Source organism: Panulirus ornatus, chromosome 52, assembly GCF_036320965.1.
Source record: "Panulirus ornatus isolate Po-2019 chromosome 52, ASM3632096v1, whole genome shotgun sequence".
NCBI lineage: Eukaryota > Metazoa > Arthropoda > Malacostraca > Decapoda > Palinuridae > Panulirus > Panulirus ornatus.
In genome coordinates, this window is record NC_092275.1 from 14,275,207 (window position 1) to 14,297,231 (window position 22,025).

Genomic DNA, 22,025 nt, shown 5'->3' on the forward strand with positions numbered 1-22,025 from the left:
ACAGCCCGAAGGAGGAGACCTTTATTTACGTGTCCTCGAGGAGATCGTAAGGCAGGGTAGGGAGCCTGGAGGAGATCGTAAGGTAGGGTAGGGAGCCTGGAGGAGATCGTAAGGTAGGGTAGGGAGCCTGGAGGAGATCGTAAGGTAGGGTAGGGAGCCTGGAGGAGATCGTAAGGTAGGGTAGGGAGCCTGGAGGAGATCGTAAGGTAGGGTAGGGAGCCTGGGGGAGATCGTAAGGTAAGGTAGGGAGCCTGGAGGAGATCGTAAGGTAGGGTAGGTGGAAGTTTGTGACCATAGTTGTGAATGTATGTATGATTGTCATCTGTTGCACGTTAAGACCAGCCTTAGATGAGTCTCTCTCTCTCTCTCTCTCTCTCTCTCTCTCTCTCTCTCTCTCTCTCTCTCTCTCTCTCTCTCTCTCTCTCTCTCCCTCCTTACTTTATTACTCCTCTCAGTAATGACGACTAATTACCTTCCTTCGCCCCCGCGCCACAGGTAAACCTTCGATCAGGTCAACTCGCTCACTTTTGAGAGAGAGAGAGAGAGAGAGAGAGAGAGAGAGAGAGAGAGAGAGAGAGAGAGAGAGAGAGAGAGAGAAGTACGTGTGTGAAAAAGAGGAAAGTGGGCCGCACATGCGCAGACCATGGGCTCCCTAGTGATATGTACACAAAGGAATAGAGCGTAGCATTCATGATTCATGGCGACCCATGAGAGAGAGAGAGAGAGAGAGAGAGAGAGAGAGAGAGAGAGAGAGTAAATCAATAACTACTCATAAAACCACAACAAGACCTATTCGGACAAGTGGGACAGTAGGTCAGATAACAAATACTTGTTTGTCTTTGCAAAATAGATTTTTACAATTGACCAAGACACACACTGACCCACCCACACAACTGCCTGGCGTTAACACAGTCGCTATATGTTCATTAAGCATTCTATGTGGCTATAACTCAGCTGCCTTTGGGTAACCAAGCACTTTATGTGGCCCTAAACAAACCAGGCACTGTCTGTGGCTATAGCATAGCCGTTCTTTTAACAAGGCAAGCGCTCTATGTCGCTGTAACACAGCCTTCGTAAGCTTACCACACACCCTGTAATTATAACACAGCCGTCCTAAGCTTACCATACACCCTGTAATTATAACACAGGTGCCTTAAGCTAACAAAGCATTGTGGTCATAACACAAGTAGCCAAAGCTAGCCAAACACTACGGGGTATGGAAGCCCACAAACTACCCACATATCCTGTGGGGTCGGCTCAACCAGCTGCCCACCCACACAGTCTTCAGGACCAATCATAACATCCAGCCAGGTTGTTATGTAAGTAAATAACACGAACTCGTCAGTGGTTGTAGACCAGATGATCATATTGATTGTGTATGATATTCTTAAGACGATGAACACAGGCAGCTACGTTGTGAGTAGTGGTTTGATCGTCACATCACAACCCACCCCCATCACAACACAGCCCACCTCACCACAACATAGCCCATCCCAACCACATCACCATCTGGGCCACACCTTCAACCATAATCCATCACCATTTGGGCCACACCTTTAGACATGACCCATCACGATCTGGGCCACATCTTCAGCCATGACTGATCACCATCTGGGCCACATCTTTAACCATGACCGATCACCATCTGGGCCACACCTTCAGCCATGACCGATCACCATCTGGGCCACACCTTCAGACATGACCCATCACCATCTGGATCACACCTTCAGCCATAACTGATCACCATCTGGGCCACACATCACCATTTAGGTCACAAAAGCCTTCCACGGATTTGTGTAGCGTGTTGGGCCGCCTCGTTGGCTCTCCATGTTTTCTCCTGCCATATTAGTCTCTCTTATCATGACGGAGAAAGACATGGAGTAATATGACTTCTGGATTCTGTTCCATCATCGATGTTTGCGAAAATTTATTCTTTGCAGAACAACTTTCCCAGAATGGACGGTTTTTTTTTTTTTAATTCAATTAGTAAAACTTCAGAAAAAAAAATGGTGTGTTAAGAATGAATGAACAAATCTGTTGAACATATGAGACTTTTTAGACCTATAGTACAATAGACCTACAGTGATGAGAGAAAGTGTTTCCCTATACAGACAAGACTGTTGTGATAAGACTACGATGTCAGCACAGTGTGTTGTGTGTGGTAGAGAATGTTGTGTAGGGCAGTATGGTTGAGTGTGGGTGACGCTGGTGGTATAGTGTTGGGTCGAGGAGTTGATGATGTTATTTGAAATATTCATAATGAATGTTTGGGTCAATAGACGAACTCATGAAAAAATCATCACCACGACCAAATGTTACTCCATCCGTCCTCCAAAAACAGACAGAGGACAGTAGCAATTGAAAGTTGAATAATTGAACTCCGGCTGAAGTTTCATTAATGACAGAGATTAAGGAGAAGCCACGAAGTACCCGGCTCCCTCCTGAATGCCTCCAGTGTCTGGCTTCATGAACTCAGTCTCCTGCAGGAGGTTCCTCAGGAAGCGGACACCAGAGAGTCCTAATGACTCGGTGTGTTCCTTGCACGTACTGGAACAGCTTCCAGTAGCTGGAATCTTCCAGGCTCTCACAGACTTCCTCATTGAATTTTTTCTGAAGTCTATACTTCGGCATGACGGTACGGTCCTTCAGCAAGATGGTACGACCACTGAACACAAAGATTTAACCTCTGACCCCGACCAAACGACCCTTAATCCAAGCGACACGAACCATCAGCATGATGGAACGACCCTTGAACACAACGGTATGGACGTCAGGCCCACGTGATCACTTTTATTAAATCAGCAATTTACACAGAATCAAAGCAACTATGTACATTGTACCTGCTGATTACAACACTTTATTAGAGTTTTAAAGCTGAAGTAAGACTGTTCATAATGGAGAAAATCTGATATTCATATTTCATTTATGAAGACTGTAAACATGTCACAAACAGAAGCAATATACCAGGAGGTACCAGGCAACCATCGACCAGGGAGGGATTACCATCCAGGTATTGAAAGCGTTGGTGACAGTGAGCCAACACTGCAGTGGCTGTCAGGTTCCTCTTTTTGGCTAAAGCCACTGTCTTTTCTTTCTGTCTCATGTACACGTGGGTTGCTGGAATTCACCCCACAAACACACGCTCCTTCCACCTTACGTCCAAAACTCCACGATACGTAACTCACACGACTCTTTGTTCCTAACTCTAGCTCTTAAGTGTGAGAGAGAGAGAGAGAGAGAGAGAGAGAGAGAGAGAGAGAGAGAGAGAGAGAGAGAGAGAATGGGTGTGGCGTTAATGGAAAAGGACGGAGCCAGCGGATATTGACAGAGGCACTGACAATAGCTCAATAAAAAATGACGATGTCTGATGCACTCTCTCTCTCTCTCTCTCTCTCTCTCTCTCTCTCTCTCTCTCTCTCTCTCTCTCTCTCTCTCTCTCTCTCTAACATTATGGGAATGATCGGGTTTTTGAATACAGAAAAAACTATAGATGACTGCTTTTAACAATGCTCTCAGGTGATCCATTGTTACGGCTGAAGGACACAGTCGTGTAAACATTACCAGACGTAGTCCCGTTCACAGGAAAAACATTGCAGCAGTTGTAATCGTTCACAGAATCACATCTTCGCCATCTGTTGCTGGCAGAATCCTGGAACAGGTCATCCCTCAGGATGTGATAAGAAGATTTCTGTATGAACTTTGTTGTGAGGAGAGTTTGGCAGTACGAATTGTAGAAGAGGCAATGATGTCCTCTTGAACCTTTAAGACGTGCAGCGCCAGGTATGCAGTCAGTCAGGTCGTCCCACACCTGGCTCTCGTTGACGCCCAAGGAACCAGGAAGAGCCAGTTCTTGGAGTGATTGGACACCTCAGATCTTGGAGGCTCAAGACATCTTCACCTCCTCAGCTATCATGATGGAACGTTTGACGCTTCCTTGGTGAGCGTGCTCGAGAAGCTCCTCTCAGAAGGATGCCTGATGAAGGAGAATAGAGTAATCCTTTTGCAGGAGGTGAAATTTGCAAGTAGCAAAGTTGCGTTCGAGCCTCTGTTATGAACTGTCCACTTCAATCATTTCCTAAACCTGTTCCGTGAGGCTAATGTAGATGATTGCACTTTGACCTTTTGTTCTGTAAGATCAGGCAAGCCCTCACAGGGACAGACCATTAATCAATGCCTCGTAGCTACATAGGTCAGGCCATACCCACTCCTTCGCCGAGGAACCACAGACGATAATCCTGGATCAGATTCTACTCAAGTTTCTTGTCGAGGACGTACGAGACGTGGCTGACGACGTGTACGAGGGAGTTAGGAAGCAGAGGTAGCGTGGAGTTTCTGGCAGTGCAGGTTGCTGGTGACCATGGAGACCCCAAGTGCTGAGCACAGCAGGTACAGCATAGCAACACGGCAGTATCGAAGGCGTCAGCAGCGAAGTACTTCCCAAGCCTTGCCTCTCACTGGAAAAGGTGAAAGAAAGATTTACTTTCATGATTTCCGTTGTTTATATTGAAGGTATAGGACTGAAGAATACGAATGGAAAACGGAGTTTGCCTTCAAGAATGAAGAGCATGTATGACACGATGATAAGGAGTTAGTACGTCAGTGGCAGGACCACAGCTGTAGCATCAACACACACAATGATGTATTCCTTCCCGTCATAATACCTTCGGTCATACACCAGTGAAAAATAAATGTGCAGGTTGTTTAGAAAACCTGACTCATACAAGGACTTCACCTGATCCTCTGTCATGACCTCTGACCCACGTTATGACCAGGCAAAGCTTTCGAAGACATCTGGATGTGGTCAAAGTTTCCGAAGCCACAGATGTGTTGCTGAGTTCCGCGTAACTCGAGGCTTAAATTTACAGCTGAATTGTACGACGTCTTAAAACCAATAATATTTAACAGGCAACAATTTTTGTTTTACATTTATAGCACTTGGTCATACTATGTTGCGTGATGATAATGGTCTGTGTCTCCATCATGAGATGTCAATATTATTGTGCATGATCCCTCGACCAGAGAGCATGGCAGTACGCCTCTGACGGTATGACCAGCAGGTATGAATGAGTGGATCCTTCAGCCTCAGCTCAACGGCGAGATCCCTCATACCCAAGGACGTGCATGAGGGTCGTGCTGGCATGGTTAAGGGTCGTGCCGTCGTACTCATAAGTAGTTTTGTTGCGCATACGGGTCGTACCGACATGCTTAAGGGTCAAACTGTTGCACACATGGGGTTTAAGTGAACCACTTCATCTGTTTATCAGTTTTGAAGTAAGTGATGATAATGTTTTATTATTTTATAAAGATATACTATGTAGCCCAGATGACCACAGACTGGAATCATTCGGACATACGATTTAGCAAATGACTCTATAATGATGCAGAGTGTCGAGACATTGCAGTCTTTGACAAAATGCTGTGCAATACCATATTATGTCTTAGGAATATGTTATTTGTTCTTGAAATGCAGTTGAAATGCTTAGAAAATGTTAGTATGAGCATTGCCACGACGAGCTGGTGAATTTTGAAATAGTTGTCCTTGCAACGAAATGATTGGCGCTTTTTGCTGATTTGTTTTTTATACCAGAGTTAGATAACTGGTCTTGACGGCTTAACTGTCAAACCTGCGCATTGCTGGACGTACGAGAGAGAGAGAGAGAGAGAGAGAGAGAGAGAGAGAGAGAGAGAGAGAGAGAGAGAGACAGAGAGAGAGAGAGAGAGAGAGAGAGAGAGAGAGAGAGAGAGAGAGAGAGAGAGTGAAAAATAAATCTCTCTCTCTCTCTCTCTCTCTCTCTCTCTCTCTCTCTCTCTCTCTCTCTCTCTCTCTCTCTCTCTCTCCAAAGATAATACCCTCAGTGCGTCTTCCACTCTCCCCCCCACTGTTCCTCTCCTTAACTCTCACCACTTCTCTTCGCAGGTCGGAGGATGACGGCGGCTGTTGCGGGTATGCCTGGGGGAGGGCTGGGGAAGGAGGAGCAACCCCAGGATCCGGGGGGTCCTGGGGCCAGCGAGGGCGTCACCCCCCTGATGTATGCCTGCCAGCAAGGCCGCGACCACACCGTCAGACAAATACTCCACAGGAAGGTAAGAAGATTACCCCACATGTAGTCCCATCCACTCCAGCCGCTTTGCCACACTTCATCGTATGCAAAGCTTTCGTCACCTCTCCCCTTTTCAGCACTTTATTAAGTCTCCTGTTGTCACCTCTTTTCAGGCATCCATCTCTGTCCACTTTGATGTTGCTTTCTCTCTCTCTCTCTCTCTCTCTCTCTCTCTCTCTCTCTCTCTCTCTCTCTCTCTCTCTCTCTCTCTCTCTCTCTCGCTCGCTCGCTCGCTCGTGTTCTATGGGTCTTTCTCCTCATGAAGGGTTTCTGTGTGTCCTTATCCCTAACACCTGGACCCTCAGCACTCGACTGGCAGCTTCTTCCCATAATTTCTGTGTAGCGACCAGCCACACGAGAAGTGACCTTTATGATACGCCATCCTGGTCTAACCTTCTTCCTATAACCTTTCCATATTCAAGAGTCTGGTCTACAGTCACCTGGGAGCTCAAATTAATCTCCATTTTAATATTCTTTTTTGATAAACCCATAATTTAGCCTTTTTAAGCTTCATAGCTTCGAGTGGAGCATAGTCATACACGTCTCATGCCAACCACTATGCAAAGAAAAAGATCAACCTACGATTTTCATGACAGAAGAGAGAGAGAGAGAGAGAGAGAGAGAGAGAGAGAGAGAGAGAGAGAGAGAGAGAGAGAGAGAGAGAGAGAGAGAGAGAGACTTACCAGTGAAAAACTGGGCAAGTTAGCCATGATATTCAAGGTCAGTCGACTACAAAATTGGCCAAAATTGCAGAAATTGCTTATGTAAAGAATGATGTAAGTTGTGTATGCTTCTTACGGGAGGGTTAGAAACCTGGTGGCTTATAATGCACTTTGTAAATTCCTTACAATATGTCCTTCACCATACTGTTATTAACATTACCATATGATTAATCTTATATTTTTAGTTAAATGATAGATAAATACAACAATTCAATAGTTTGAAATTCTCTTTGGGGAAAATTTTTGTGAATCTAGTGCTTTTATATATATATATATATATATATATATATATATATATATATATATATATATATATATATATATATATATATATATATATATATGTATGTATGTATATTGCTCTGTATGTGAAATTCCTGCATTACTGTAGAATTCTTCTATTTTCTCAAGTCGACCACATACGGTGTGGATCATTGAGGTTAACAAGACGTCTGGAAAACATTTCCAAATGTCTGCAGAGCAACACACCCAGAGTGAGCCACAGACGTCCACAGATGCTGTGGGACGCTGGGTTTCCAGGGAGTGAATCCGGTTGCATGTGGGTGCTAAGTTCGACCCAGAATCCGATTTCAGATTCTTTTCTTCGTCGTCTGGCATGTCCCCCCGCCCGCACGTACCTACCTCACTGTACCGTGTTTCCTGCTTCGTCCGTCGTACTCTGATGCCACACGTTGGGTCGGTGCGTCCTGTTGACGAAGCCTCAAATCGGATTTCTTGTTCTTTATCAAAGTTACTCCCAGTGTGGCGATAGAATACGACCAGCTACGTCCACACGGGTCCGGAGGCAACCCTTGCTGGTTAAAACACTTCCTAACAACATGGAGACGGAGATCGGGTATCGAACCCTGAGCCCTGATGTCAATTTGACAATATGCAACAGCATATAGTCGGACCTCTGAGCATCTTTGCACACTCTCCATGTCAGGAAGCAATGAAGCTGACTACAGAGGAATGTAGGAGGTGGGTGGGGGGGTTGGAACATGCCAGAGAACCCCCAAACCCCCTCCACAGGACCAGGGAGTGGCCAATAATCCTGGCAGCCTATCAATAGACTTTGCGGACGAACAAGCTGTGGTGGGCCTGAGGAACGAGGCAGTTACCCTGGAGTGTTCATAGGTGCTGGGGCTGTGACTTGCTACACACACACACACACACACACACACACACACACACACAACTGTACATACACAGTCCTACGTGTCTTCAAACATGCATACACTTTTATACATGTCAGCCGCACACATTTCCACATAGCCACATCATAAGAACACCATCCTGTGTACACATGCCTACAGAATACACATCCATCTGGACACAGTCATGTATATTTAGACCCACACACCTGCTTAGTTACAGCCATTTACCCTTTTGCCTCCAGTCACACATCTGTTAACTTACATATCTGTCTAGCTACAGCCGTACGTCTTTCTAGATATATCTACACACCTTCGTTGTGCCGTAGATCTATCTAGATACACTTACACACCTGCCTTGTTATATTTCTATGTAGACACAGTTATTCATGTCTATATTCATATAACTATATAGGAACAGTTTAACACATCGTCGCATTAGACATCTATTTTGTTATACTCTCCTTATCTCCAGCCACAAAGTTGCCTCATCATAGCCAAACATCGGATTAATCTCCCTTCCCCTCAAGACTCAGTGTTACCACAACCAGATGAGAATAACCATAAAGAAGACAGCAGTGTTGCCAAAACCAGACCGCCAAGATGTTCTTCAAGCAACTGTGTGTGAACTTTGGAAACAACATAGTGGATGTGACGTCGCGTATCAGGAAGTCTTCGAAAACAACCAACTCCCAAGTGTCCTTACTGAGTGAAACATGTGACCAAGCATCACATAGTGTTAGTATGGGATATATATATGTGCCTCGTGGTAGTAGTGCGTGTGTAAAGCTCTATATAACTTTGTTATGGCTGACGAAAGAGCCTGATACTGGAAGGTAGACGTACTGGAAGGTAGACGTACTGGAAGGTAGACGTACTGGAAGGTAGACGTACTGGAAGGTAGACGTACTGGAAGGTAGACGTACTGGAAGGTAGACATACTGGAAGATAGACATGTGGTTACCTGGTAGGACTAAAACTATTACCCAGACAAAAATTTAGATTCAGATATTTTTATATAATTTTCGTCTTTCATCAATGTTCTTTATTTTTCAATATCTACCATTGGTTAGTTTGTTGGCTGTGTGTGTGTGTGTGTGTGTGTGTGTGTGTGTGTGTGTGTGTGTGTGTGTGTGTGTATACAGCAGTTCCCTGTACATGAAGTAATGCCTGACACATACACGTTGGTACACAGGTAATGTTAGGTAATATTAGGTATTCTGTCTCCCAAAGTATATATATATACCTGTATATATATATACCTGTATCACACTTACTCTTCTCTCTTACTTCTGGCACAACTGTGTTAAGTCCTCCCGGCTATATACCTCCTCCTCTTCCACCCTCTCCTTTCATCCTCCACCAGCAACCCCCTTCCACGTCAACCTCTTGGCCCATCCTTCCATTTCCATCACTTATCCACCTTCCATCACCACACCTAAGGAGGACCTTAGCTTCAAGGTCAACCTTACAGAAAGAGACAATTATCTTCGCATCAAGGGACTCCCACGACTCGTTAAGTGGACGCTTCCAAAATTGGTATTACCACCCTCCTTCCCTCCCCCTCCCCCAACCCCTCCTGCTCCACTTCCCCCCCTTTACCTCTCCCACCCCCCCCCCCCCCCTCCCTCCCTCACCTTCCACAGCCATCCATCTTTCAGTAACGTTCTATGGATTTTCCACGTGTGGCGGGAGGAGCATGAGCATACGCCTCTCTACATTGTATACGATCATATATACGCACGCACATCATGGGACAGACGCACACAAAAGTAGATGATAACATACACATTCACATATGTTAATAATAAAAACATACTCATAAATATAATCTTATAAATGCACATATACGTAAGTTACATACAGAAAACTGTTCCCACGAGATGGGTCTGTATATCCACACATGTAAGCAAGCGGTTATGTATATATGTATTGAAATTCATATATTTTTCCCGGTTGCAATTATTCTAAGGCCAGTAGTCTGTAATGGTTACATAACACTGTAATGCTTAAAGTATACCCTAGGGCGCAGTTGGGTTGAAGTGCTTTATTAATACGACGGTGTTGTGGCTCATAAATGTCCATTAGTGGACATAAAGGTTTTTCTTAGAACACAAAATGAGGGAATAAATGACGTCATAGTTTGTGTGTGCAAGTCTTGCCTGATGTGATATGATTGTAGGTACACTCTCTCTCTCTCTCTCTCTCTCTCTCTCTCTCTCTCTCTCTCTCTCTCTCTCTCTCTCTCTCTCTCTCTCTCTTTGTCCCTCTCCTCCCCGATAATTTCTCCTGTAATCACCCCCCGCTCCCCTCTGCTCGTAAAGAGAAATTATTGGACAAAATACGAATATTAAATCCCCTCGTCGTCGTACAATATTGACCACATTTTTGCCCAAGAAATTATAATTTAGGTTTACGTCTGAGTCCAGGATCTTCCCCAAGCAAGAAAGAGAACCTTGCTGTCCTTAAATGTGTAGCATGACAGTCTACGTCCTCACTCTCTCTCTCTCCCACTCTCTCTCTTGCTACCGCAATCATCCAGCTGATCAGTCATATGTTACGTGTTTCATTATGTTCTTATCATCCATCTTGGCACGTGACCAGGAACCTTGGGCTGAAAGTAAGGTATATTTAACCTTCATGTTGGCTCATAGTCAGATGGGGACAGAAGTTGTGCCTTTGGAAAATCTGAATATTTAAATGAACATTCACGAAAGATTTATATCCAGGGCGTACTTTCGTCATATTATGAATATCAGAAGCATTTAAGGCAAAAGATACGAGACTGTAATTTTGCTTGAGGTGACTTTCAAGGTCATGTCATATGTATGTACGACTCCTGTGACGTAAACGAGAAAGTATAATTCTGATATATCATGCCTCAAGCGTCGCCTCTCCTGCACAACCCGTAATTAAGATTCACGCAAACTTCATATCAAGACTTGTAGTTTGATGTAAGAGAGTACATAAACTGTGCTCATTATCAACGATTTATATCATTAAACAAATGTGCCAAAAATGTACCGGAAAATATATATTGATAGGATTTTATAGTCATATACCTGACGTGATGATGTAATAATGATTATAATTATCTTGAGAATAATGGTCATTATTTTTCATCCAGTGGATGAAGATCATCACACAATAAGACTTAAAAACAAATGCATTTTCCAAAAAAAAAAATCACAAGACAAAATTCCAGAAAATTTTATTTACGAATTGGATTTTTTTTCTTTTTTGTTATGTGAGTTATGAGAGGAAATAACTGTAAGGTAAATGTATGAGATAATGATATCTTTCTGTTCGGCCAAAATTTACTGAGAAACAGATAAAGAATATCTGCCATAGTTACCAATTTTGGATCAAGACCATTAACCTCAAATGACCACAGGTGCTGCGTTAATTACCAGGTGGAACAACTGTAAAATGATCTTGAAAATGACCCTCGGTCCGTTTTCTATATGCAACAGAAAATTCTAATAATTTTACTAATGATTGTCTCTTTTATGTTTAGATATTTATAGAATAATTTCCTTGGTCTTTGAATGATGTTAGTTTTGGCGTCTTTGGCATGTGGAAATATGTTTAATAAATATTTTATTGTTGTTGTTCCAAATATCATATGCAACACACACACACACACACACACACACACACACACACACACACACACACACACACACACACACACACATATATATATATATATATATATATATATATATATATATATATATATATATATATATATTTTTTTTTTTTTTTTTTTTTTTTTTTTTTTTTTATACTTTGTCGCTGTCTCCCGCGTTTGCGAGGTAGCGCAAGGAAACAGACGAAAGAAATGGCCCAACCCTCCCCATACACATGTACATACACACGTCCACACACGCAAATATACATACCTACACAGCTTTCCATGGTTTACCCCGGACGCTTCACATGCCTTGATTCAATCCACTGACAGCACGTCAACCCCTGTATACCACATCGCTCCAATTCACTCTATTCCTTGCCCGCCTTTCACCCTCCTGCATGTTCAGGCCCCGATCACACAAAATCCTTTTCACTCCATCTTTCCACCTCCAATTTGGTCTCCCTCTTCTCCTCGTTCCCTCCACCTCCGACACATATATCCTCTTGGTCAATCTTTCCTCACTCATTCTCTCCATGTGCCCAAACCATTTCAAAACACCCTCTTCTGCTCTCTCAACCACGCTCTTTTTATTTCCACACATCTCTCTTACCCTTACGTTACTTACTCGATCAAACCACCTCACACCACACATTGTCCTCAAACATCTCATTTCCAGCACATCCATCCTCCTGCGCACAACTCTATCCATAGCCCACGCCTCGCAACCATACAACATTGTTGGAACTACTATTCCTTCAAACATACCCATTTTTGCTTTCCGGGATAATGTTCTCGACTTCCACACATTTTTCAAGGCTCCCAAAATTTTCGCCCCCTCCCCCACCCTATGATCCACTTCCGCTTCCATGGTTCCATCCGCTGACAGATCCACTCCCAGATATCTAAAACACTTCACTTCCTCCAGTTTTTCTCCATTCAAACTCACCTCCCAATTGACTTGACCCTCAACCCTACTGTACCTAATAACCTTGCTCTTATTCACATTTACTCTTAACTTTCTTCTTCCACACACTTTACCAAACTCCGTCACCAGCTTCTGCAGTTTCTCACATGAATCCGCCACCAGCGCTGTATCATCAGCGAACAACAACTGACTCACTTCCCAAGCTCTCTCATCCCCAACAGACCTCATACTTGCCCCTCTTTCCAAGACTCTTGCATTTACCTCCCTAACAACCCCATCCATAAACAAATTAAACAACCATGGAGACATCACACACCCCTGCCGCAAACCTACATTCACTGAGAACCAATCACTTTCCTCTCTTCCTACACGTACACATGCCTTACATCCTCGATAAAAACTTTTCACTGCTTCCAACAACTTGCCTCCCACACCATATATTCTTAATACCTTCCACAGAGCATCTCTATCAACTCTATCATATGCCTTCTCCAGATCCATAAATGCTACATACAAATCCATTTGCTTTTCTAAGTATTTCTCACATACATTCTTCAAAGCAAACACCTGATCCACACATCCTCTACCACTTCTGAAACCACACTGCTCTTCCCCAATCTGATGCTCTGTACATGCCTTCACCCTCTCATATATATATATATATATATATAGCTTATTCATTCAGCATTGCCTTTCTGATTTCTTGCAATTTATATTTCTATATTAATCAGTTACCATTGTTCATACACAGTTTACCTAACACGTCTTGTATAACCATACACTATACATTCCTCCTGTGTGTTTATCATTTATCATTGATCACGTGACTGTGTTGACCTTGATCACGTGACTGTGTTGACCTTGATCACTTTCTCATCTGGGTCACTTACTCTCTCACTTCTCCTGGAACAGCCAAACAGCATCCAGGAGAGGGACAGGACGGGTAAAACTGCTCTACATTACTGCGCTGAGAACCCCACCCTCGCCTGTATAGACCAGGTCAGTTCTTATACTCTCATCTATTTAAATAACCAGTCACCGTTTCCCGCATCAATGAGGTAGCGTCAGGAACAGACGACTGAGGAGCCTTCGAGGGCATCCTACACTCGTGTGGCTCCTTCTTCACTGCGATACATTAAGACGTTGATATTCCTCTGCTTATTTCATTATAATCTAGAGTTATTATGTGTTAATAGGTGAGAAATAACGTCATTAGCGATGATTAGCTTACTGTAATTAAGATCTCTCTTGGAATCTTTCATCATAGTAATATGTTTGCACAGTTTTCTTGTAAACTTTTGAACATGTTGTTAGGTTCCTGTATTACATCATTATGTTGATTTCCTGTTTACTCTGTACTTGTGAATTATATGTGTACTACTTACTGCTTTATACACGTTATAAGAGTTCTGTAGGAAAGGCTGTATCATCTTATAACAACACTTCAAGAATGACTGTCATACATGGTTTATCTTATAACTTATGTACGGAAAACTTACATAGCTCACTACACAAAACCCAACAATACCCACAATACACAACACAAAACTCAGTCTACACCCTACAAAATCCACAATACCACAAAACATTTAGTTGATACACGAAAAAATCCATAATATATCATAGAATAAAAAAATTCTTCACCAACCTCACCTCAGCAGCAGTACACAACCGCCTCTCCTGCTTTTCCAACACTGATCAGCCATTCCCTCATCTCCATTTCCCAGACAACAATCTTCACTAACAACTTTAGTAATAGTTTTCTGAATCTCAGCTTCTGAAAATACAATTTCCATGGGTTATTTCTTCACCAAGAGTTGACTGTACCTTCGTCATTATCCCTTCACTCTGAACCCATCCATTCTCCTAATTAACTTTACATTCTTCACCAAACGATCCATCGCCTGTGTAACGGGAGACACCAAGATTGGGTTTCGCCATAATTGGAAAGTGTAATTGGTGTCTGGGGGCAATTATAGGGAAGGTATGACCTCTGATTATAGCTGAAGGTGAATTTAGGTGAAGGTTATTATAGGTGAAGATAATTGTAGTTGAAAGTGATTACAGGGGAAAGTGATCGTAGGTGAAAGTGATTAAGGGTGAAGCTGATGTTCATATTGTTCGTTACAACAGAAGGTTTTGGACCTGAATTGTGATTATAGTCCTAAGGTTTTCTCATATTGTCTCTGTTTACTATGTGCTTGTGTGAGCCTTACTGTTACTCTTTGCTATTTCCTCCTTCAGTTGTCTGTTTGTTTCTAACAGAAAGTAATCAAGGAAAGAGGAAGCCGACATAGAGGAGAAAGAAACATAGACACAATTTATTATAACAAAGTTGAGCATAAATCATTTGATATTGACACCAGCAGCGGTGATTTTCTCTACCTGGTCAATGATACGACCTTCACTCACGCTTAACTTTACTGAGAAAAAAATTAACGTAACCTAACCTACTTGGGTCAACTTTGGTTCCATTAACATCAAGTTTGCCTTTTAGGTAATACTAACTGTAGATAAGCTTGGCTCAATAAGCCAAAGGTAAAGTAATCCAAGCTAAGCTAAACACAATAACATGAATGTGTTGTGTTGTAAGATATTAAACTTCGCAGACGATTCTAAGCTGGGAAAGGTAGCTAAACATAGTCTGAATATCTGCAGCTGCAACTGACGTATACAAAGTGATGGACTTGTGTTCACGGTTGGTAAATGATTGTCAACATCAGTAAGAGCAAAGTTGTACACACTGGCAGCAAACACAAGAAGGTAGGCTGCACTATGAATCATTACCTCGAGCCACTAAAGGTATGGAAAGAGAAGAGATTAAGGTGTAATAATAATCTCTCGTGACCTAGAGTCAAGTTAGCGGTGCACAACAGCACTGAAAAGATTCATAGATAAGGATTTCAAATTCAAGTTTTAAAAAAGTGATCCTCGCCCTTTACAGAAAAGACTGGCAGAATGAAAATATACAACTACAGAAACAAATACAGACAAACACTATCAAACAGACGAACTAGAAGGCAAACAATGACAGGTACGAACAAATAGGGGAGCCAGAGGAAACAAACAGGCGAACAAGAGAACAATTAAGCCGTTTCACAGACAAGGAAAAAACAGAAATAGTGAGCATTAGGAGAGTGAAGACGATGCCAAGGAATATGACGATGCTTAAGACACGACGACCAACAGGAAGACGGAAGAAAGACGACAGGAAAATAACTGCAACGTAACACAGACTGTAATGATCGACAGCGTGATGGAGGCGAAAGAATAAAAGGAAAAATTGCTGTCAGTCACTTGAAGCAAACACTCGACCCCAACACTGGACCCTGACAATCGACTCTGAAAGTTGAGCCAGATGACACTCGACCTTGAAGACCCTCCCTCCTCAGTGTCAGGCAGATCTCACTAGAACCTGAGGAGCACCTGGGTTCGAGTCCCATTGATCTGGTGGTCACAAGAGTTCCATGATTGTTATGTTAGCTCGGGTATATGTACTTAACCTTTTCAGAACGACGGTACGACCCTTCAGAACGACCGTACGACCATTGAACACGATGATACGACCATTGGGCATAATGGCATGGGCTTTGGCTTGACTCATAAGGGTCGTTCCCTCGTGCTCAAGGGTGGTGTCTTCATCAATAGGGTCGCATCGTCATCCACAAAGTGTTAACCCTCAGTAATGACTCAGACGCTGTCGAAAATTGCAAGAAATTCCGTATCGTACAGAGGTAAGGTCAGGGTTACGGCACCCAGAGACCTGGCTGATACCAAGGGCTTTCATGGTATCTAGATAAGATGAGGCAGGAGATGCAAAAAAAACTTTACCTTTAACGGATTGAAATGCAAAAATATCAAGAGTTATACCACGAACGTGAATCAATAGAATTGTAATACCACAGAATGATAATGACGCCCCTTCACAGTCACATGACCTTGAACGATCACAATACAAAGTCCTCATGATGCTAAGTACTACTGATGGTACCACTAGGTACCTCAGTGAACCTGGTGAACACGGCTGATATACGTACACCTGTAGAAGACAAGAGGCACCAGCAAGAACAACAGACTCTGTAGAGCCACAGACTCGATCTCCGTCCACAGACGCCTGGGGCCAGGTAGGAGGAAGCCTGGGGCCAGGTGGGAGGAAGCCTGGGGCCAGGTGGGAGGAAGCCTGGAGCCAGGTGGGAGGAAGCCTGGGGCCAGGTGGGAGGAAGCCTGGAGCCAGGTGGGAGGAAGCCTGGGGCCAGGTGGGAGGAAGCCTGGGGCCAGGTGGGAGGAAGCCTGGGGCCAGGTGGGAGGAAGCCTGGGGCCAGGTGGGAGGAAGCCTGGAGCCAGGTGGGAGGAAGCCTGGGGCCAGGTGGGAGGAAGCCTGAGGCCAGGTAGGAGGAAGCCTGGGGCCAGGTGGGAGGAAGCCTGAGGCCAGGTAGGAGGAAGCCTGGGGCCAGGTGGGAGGAAGCCTGGGGCCAGGTAGGAGGAAGCCTGGAGCCTGGACTATTGATTCTCCTGACCAGCCCAGCTGCCTCACCCAGCCAACACTAGTGCTACAATATTCATGACTACGAGAGGGCAGACAGTGCTAACCCACCTGAGCCACTATGGACCAAAAGCTTAACGTTAGGGTGTTATTCCTACCTGGTCTGTGAAGCCTAAGGTGCGTTTTGGTAGGGCTGTTTGATGGGGGTTTTAAGAAACCAGTTTAGCTTTGTGTCATATACCTTTAGCTACTTCTGAGGGAAAGCTACTCCAAGTCTATCGGTTCTTTGTTCAAGTCTCGTGTTTATATAGTTTCTTAAGACAGTTTATTTTTCTTAAGGTATAGTCATATTATCTTTTGCCATCTTGTGACCATGGTGTTATACCGTCGTGGAATTATCTGCTGATATCAACTGCTGTACGTCTGCTTCACGTCAGGAGGAGATTGACTGTTCGTGTTGGGGACATTTATTAACGTCTGTATCTCCTGTTCGGCCTTTTATTTCTCTCTCTCTCTCTCTCCCTTAGTTGCTTACCTTCTTTGAACTGCTTGGGACATTATCATTAAGGCCTGTGTCTTGCCTGTGTTTCGGTAATAAACTCGTCTACCACATTGCTGAAGGACGCTCCATTTACTGGATTCAGTGGTTGACCTTCTCATAAAGAACATAGTGTCTGTTCTCGTCATCTGTCTTACATATGTGAGGGACACCAAGTCCTCCTCGTCGTTACACACTGTTAGGAGTGATTAAGTCGTATCTCTTGATCCAACTTTATCATAACATCTTAACAAGTTCTCCTCAACTTGTTTGTGTCTCACAACCCACAGCGTCATAGTCGTGAACATTGTTCGTTATTCAGACTGGTCTGTTATCATAACGACTCCAGTGATGACGCCCTCGTTAAAGAGGAACGCCAGCCACGTACACTTCCACGGATTCATTTGCGCGCCTTTCCGTGCTGGCGTCTCACGTGTTGTTTGTGAGATACGAGCAAATATTTGCTGGTTCGAACCATTTATTTCACGGTTGATTTGGACTGCTACAAGTTTGATCATCACTAGATTGTTTTTTTACTTTTTTTTTGTTCTTTTATACTTATTACAGAGCGACATGTAAGGTAGAGACTCTAATTATTGCCAGGGTATATGTTGTTTATATCGTACGTTACACAACAATAATAGTTAGCATGTACGATGGTCATCGTCGACCGAGTGCCTCCAGATGATAGTCATCACACGACCCAAGTCAAAACGTTCGTATATCCTTAATACCTTACGATATATAACTGTAGTTGTCGCTCACATATAAATAAAATACATTTAGTGAAGAACTTTATCATACACTCCAAGAAAAAAAGGAAAAACGTACACTGGTCACAAGCCTTCCTTCAGGTACATCAACTTTGTTCACGAAACATCTAAAGTGCTAATGGATTTTTGTTTTTATAAAAGTACACTTTGTGCAGGGGTACATGGTACTGTTCTCTCTCTCTCTCTCTCTCTCTCTCTCTCTCTCTCTCTCTCATTTTATTTCACTTTTCATACATTTACATTTGTTTTTTCATATTTGTTTAAGGAATCGTCATTTTGCTCCGGGATTCCTCAGAGTTCCTCATTTTCCTCGTAATAATTCCTCACTTCCTCATTTTTCCACTGGGGATTCTCCACACTCCCTCCCTTCTTTACTCTGTAAGTATTCCTCATTGTTTCTCATGTGTGCTGTGAGGATACCATGTGTCTCTTGACGGGACTCCATGCAGCTTCTCATGCCTCACTTAAGCGCTTTTCACAGTTCTTTGTGTGTATGTGTTGTTTTTAACATTCCTCATAGTACTTCATGTGTTTAGAATCCCCACAGCTCCTCGTATCCTGTACAGATCCCTCAATCGTCTTTTAAGGATTCCTTGCATGTCGTGCCTGGGTTATAGCCACGTTCCTCCCGCAGGTTGTGGAGGCAGACCCGTCGCTGCTGAAGGCCAGGGACGAGGATGGGTACACGCCCCTGCACCTGGCCACCATCGCGGGCAACAGGACCGTAGTCAAGTATCTGCTGACCAAGGACGCTGACGTGAAAGCCCTCGACAATGAGAAGCACACGGTCGTCCACTGGGCCACAGGTCAGTACTGGTGTGTCGTTTTCTCACGACTGTTTCCACACCTGAGCTGCCAGCCACTCATTTGCGGCGGCAGGAACCCGTCTGAACCGCCAGTCAGACCACAACACCGTAGAGAATGTCTCTCTCCATACGTGGTCTGTCATGTCCTAAGTTACAACATCGGGTACTCATTATAATCATCATCATCATCGTCTAGATCAACCATAAGCGACGTACAACATACAGAGGTGGGGTTGTAAACACAGTGAGAGGTTCTGTGCAGGTGAGAGAGAGAGAGAGAGAGGATCATCAGTGTCATTCCACTTGGTTACCCAGCACCACCATACCATCGACCTCTTCACGGAACTCCCATTACATTAGAGGGCAAACAGAGACGCACAGCGGCGCGCGCGCGCACACACACACACACGGTAATGGCCAGCAGGAATGACAAGATCGATTGATGGATCGATTGTGATGGAAGGGATGGAAAAGCTGTGGTGTGAGGAGTGGGAGGGAGGGGACAGAGGATAGAATAGAGAAGGTAGAATATTGAGGGAGATAATAGAAGGACAAAAGAACGAAAGTGGATAAGGGAAGAAGAGGAATATTTTACGTTGGGTTGATATAAGGAGCTAGAGAATATGGAAGAAAATACAGAAAAAAGACGTAATGAAGTGACAGGCTTAGAGAATAGATAAACATAGATGGATAGCAGGAGGGAATGATACATATAGATAGAGGAAGGAAATGATGCATGTGGATAGAGTGAGGGAATGATACAGTAAAGAGAACGACTAATGATCTTAGAATGATGAGTTTCAGAAAATAATGTCGTTGGAAGAAGATAATGATAACATAAGTGGTACTGAAGGAAGATTGGATCCTATGATAATGTCATGGAAGAAAGTCATGGAAAATTGAAAACCATTATGAAGAATTCTCAGAAAAATATAGATGATTTACAATATGGGGACATAGAAGAACAGAACACACCTTGGATTTAAAAGAAATAGAAATGGGGAAAATAGCAAGCGTCGTAGGGAACAGAAAATGTGAGGTAACGGTTGAGTGCAAGAGACGTGTTGAGGAAAAAAGAAATAAAGACAAGATTCCTGGAAGCGACGTCTGGCCTGTGGGGGGAGGTGAGGAGATCAGCTGGTGGTGGTGGTTGGCAAGGTGATGGATGTGTGGGTGGCCAGGGAGGCAGGGATTCGGGGAAGAGTAGCGCCTGGGAGAGGAGGGAGGAGTGAGAGGGAATGAATCTAGAGAGGAAGAGGGATTAGAATTGGGAGATGAAGAGGGACTGGGATTGGCGGCAGGAGATGCACCATCCCTGAACCCAAACATTTCACTTTGTACATCAATGTAATCATATTGTTTAATGTAATCATATCGTTTAATGTAATCATATCGTTTAATGTAATCATATCGTTTAATGTAATCATATCGTTTAATGTAATCATATCGTTTAATGTAATCATATCGTTTAATGTAATCATATCGTTTAATGTAATCATATAATTCATTCCCTACTTGACCTGTCAGTGGCAACCCTTAGGTCTACACTCACAACACTTGTACTGTTATGGTTGTGTAACACATCGCTTCACAAGCAGCAGAGGCACCACACTCAGGATCTTGGGTTTCAATTTTTTATGGATAATGTTCGTGAATATCATATTGGTGGATGAAATATGTAGGTGGCTCTCTCTCTCTCTCTCTCTCTCTCTCTCTCTCTCTCTCTCTCTCTCTCTCTCTCTCTCTCTCTCTCTCTCTCTATCTATCTATCTATCTATCTCTTTCTCTCCCACACACACACACACACACAAATTAGAGCAATCCACAGCACTTTTCCCCACACGGGTCTCTTACACCACGAGACACTGACCACCAAAACACATCTGAACGTAGAGTATATATCTGCATATAATATACCTGGGGGCAAGAATGTTACATATATATTTCGGTATATGACCGTAATTCCCCTGCATATCTGAGAATAGCACTGTAATTCCCACGTAGAGTATGATTTAGGAGAGGCAGGTCCTCTTAACTATGACTCCCTCCAATATGTTAAATTGTTGGGTCGTGTGTGTTGTTATCATTCCTGTGTGTGTGTGTGTGTGTGTGTGTGTGTGTGTGTGTGTGTGTGTGTGTCTGGTGCACATATACAAGGTTGATTCACGAGGCTGTGTGAATGTCAAACTCTCCGCAACACATACAAGGGTAATCACCCGAGCTGCAGGAATGTCTGGGATGGAACTTGGAAGTCGACATCATGCCGAACCTGTCGCCAATATTGCCAGTGCAAGGGAGCAGCAAGGAAGACAAAGTGTCTGCTGGTTAATACCACCAGAATGATGGACACTGATGTACACTGTGAAGATAACGTAGAACTGAACACACTGTTCTCACCTCACACTACTGGCACAAGATGACGCTTGGTCACCGAACTTAAGACGCACAAACTTCTGACTGAGAAGGTCAAGAGGAGGACAACAAAGATGGTACCTAAACTAACTGACTTTGTGAGGTTAGAAGCCATAGATATGTCTATCATGGAAGAGAGAGGAGTAAGTGGTGCATTGAGCATAACTTTTGTTTACAAATAAACTTCTGGGTGTCATCAGTAACCAGTTCTTTGAGAGGCACAAGGACATAACAAAACCAGAGACCATGACATGGAATTATACAAGAACCTTGCAAGAATGTGTAGATGTATTCTTGATGAATCATATTTCTTGATGACTGAAATTAACTGGAGAAATTGTGACGTGGTGTACTGCGCATGCGTCTATACGTACAGGCATCTCACGCACACACGCCACCAGCCAGACTTCTTCAGGTATGGAGGCCTCCGTCGTGGCAGCGCGTTGCGTCACTAACTGTGTGACTTTAGACCTG

The 22,025-nt window shown here is 43.6% G+C and overlaps 1 protein-coding gene across 5 annotated transcripts in view; it reads left to right on the plus strand.

Annotated features, from left to right (window-relative positions):
* LOC139765100 (uncharacterized) overlaps window positions 1-22,025 on the plus strand; it is a 60,466-nt gene that overhangs the window by 4,232 nt on the left and 34,209 nt on the right. For all 5 annotated transcript variants that reach the window (XM_071692268.1, XM_071692273.1, XM_071692269.1 and 2 more), the window contains exons 2-4: window positions 5,918-6,084; window positions 13,452-13,538; window positions 18,968-19,139. In XM_071692268.1, coding sequence (XP_071548369.1) covers window positions 5,926-6,084; window positions 13,452-13,538; window positions 18,968-19,139 — 418 coding nt within the window. In that variant the 5' untranslated portion in view covers window positions 5,918-5,925. The remainder of the gene's footprint in view (window positions 1-5,917; window positions 6,085-13,451; window positions 13,539-18,967; window positions 19,140-22,025) is intronic.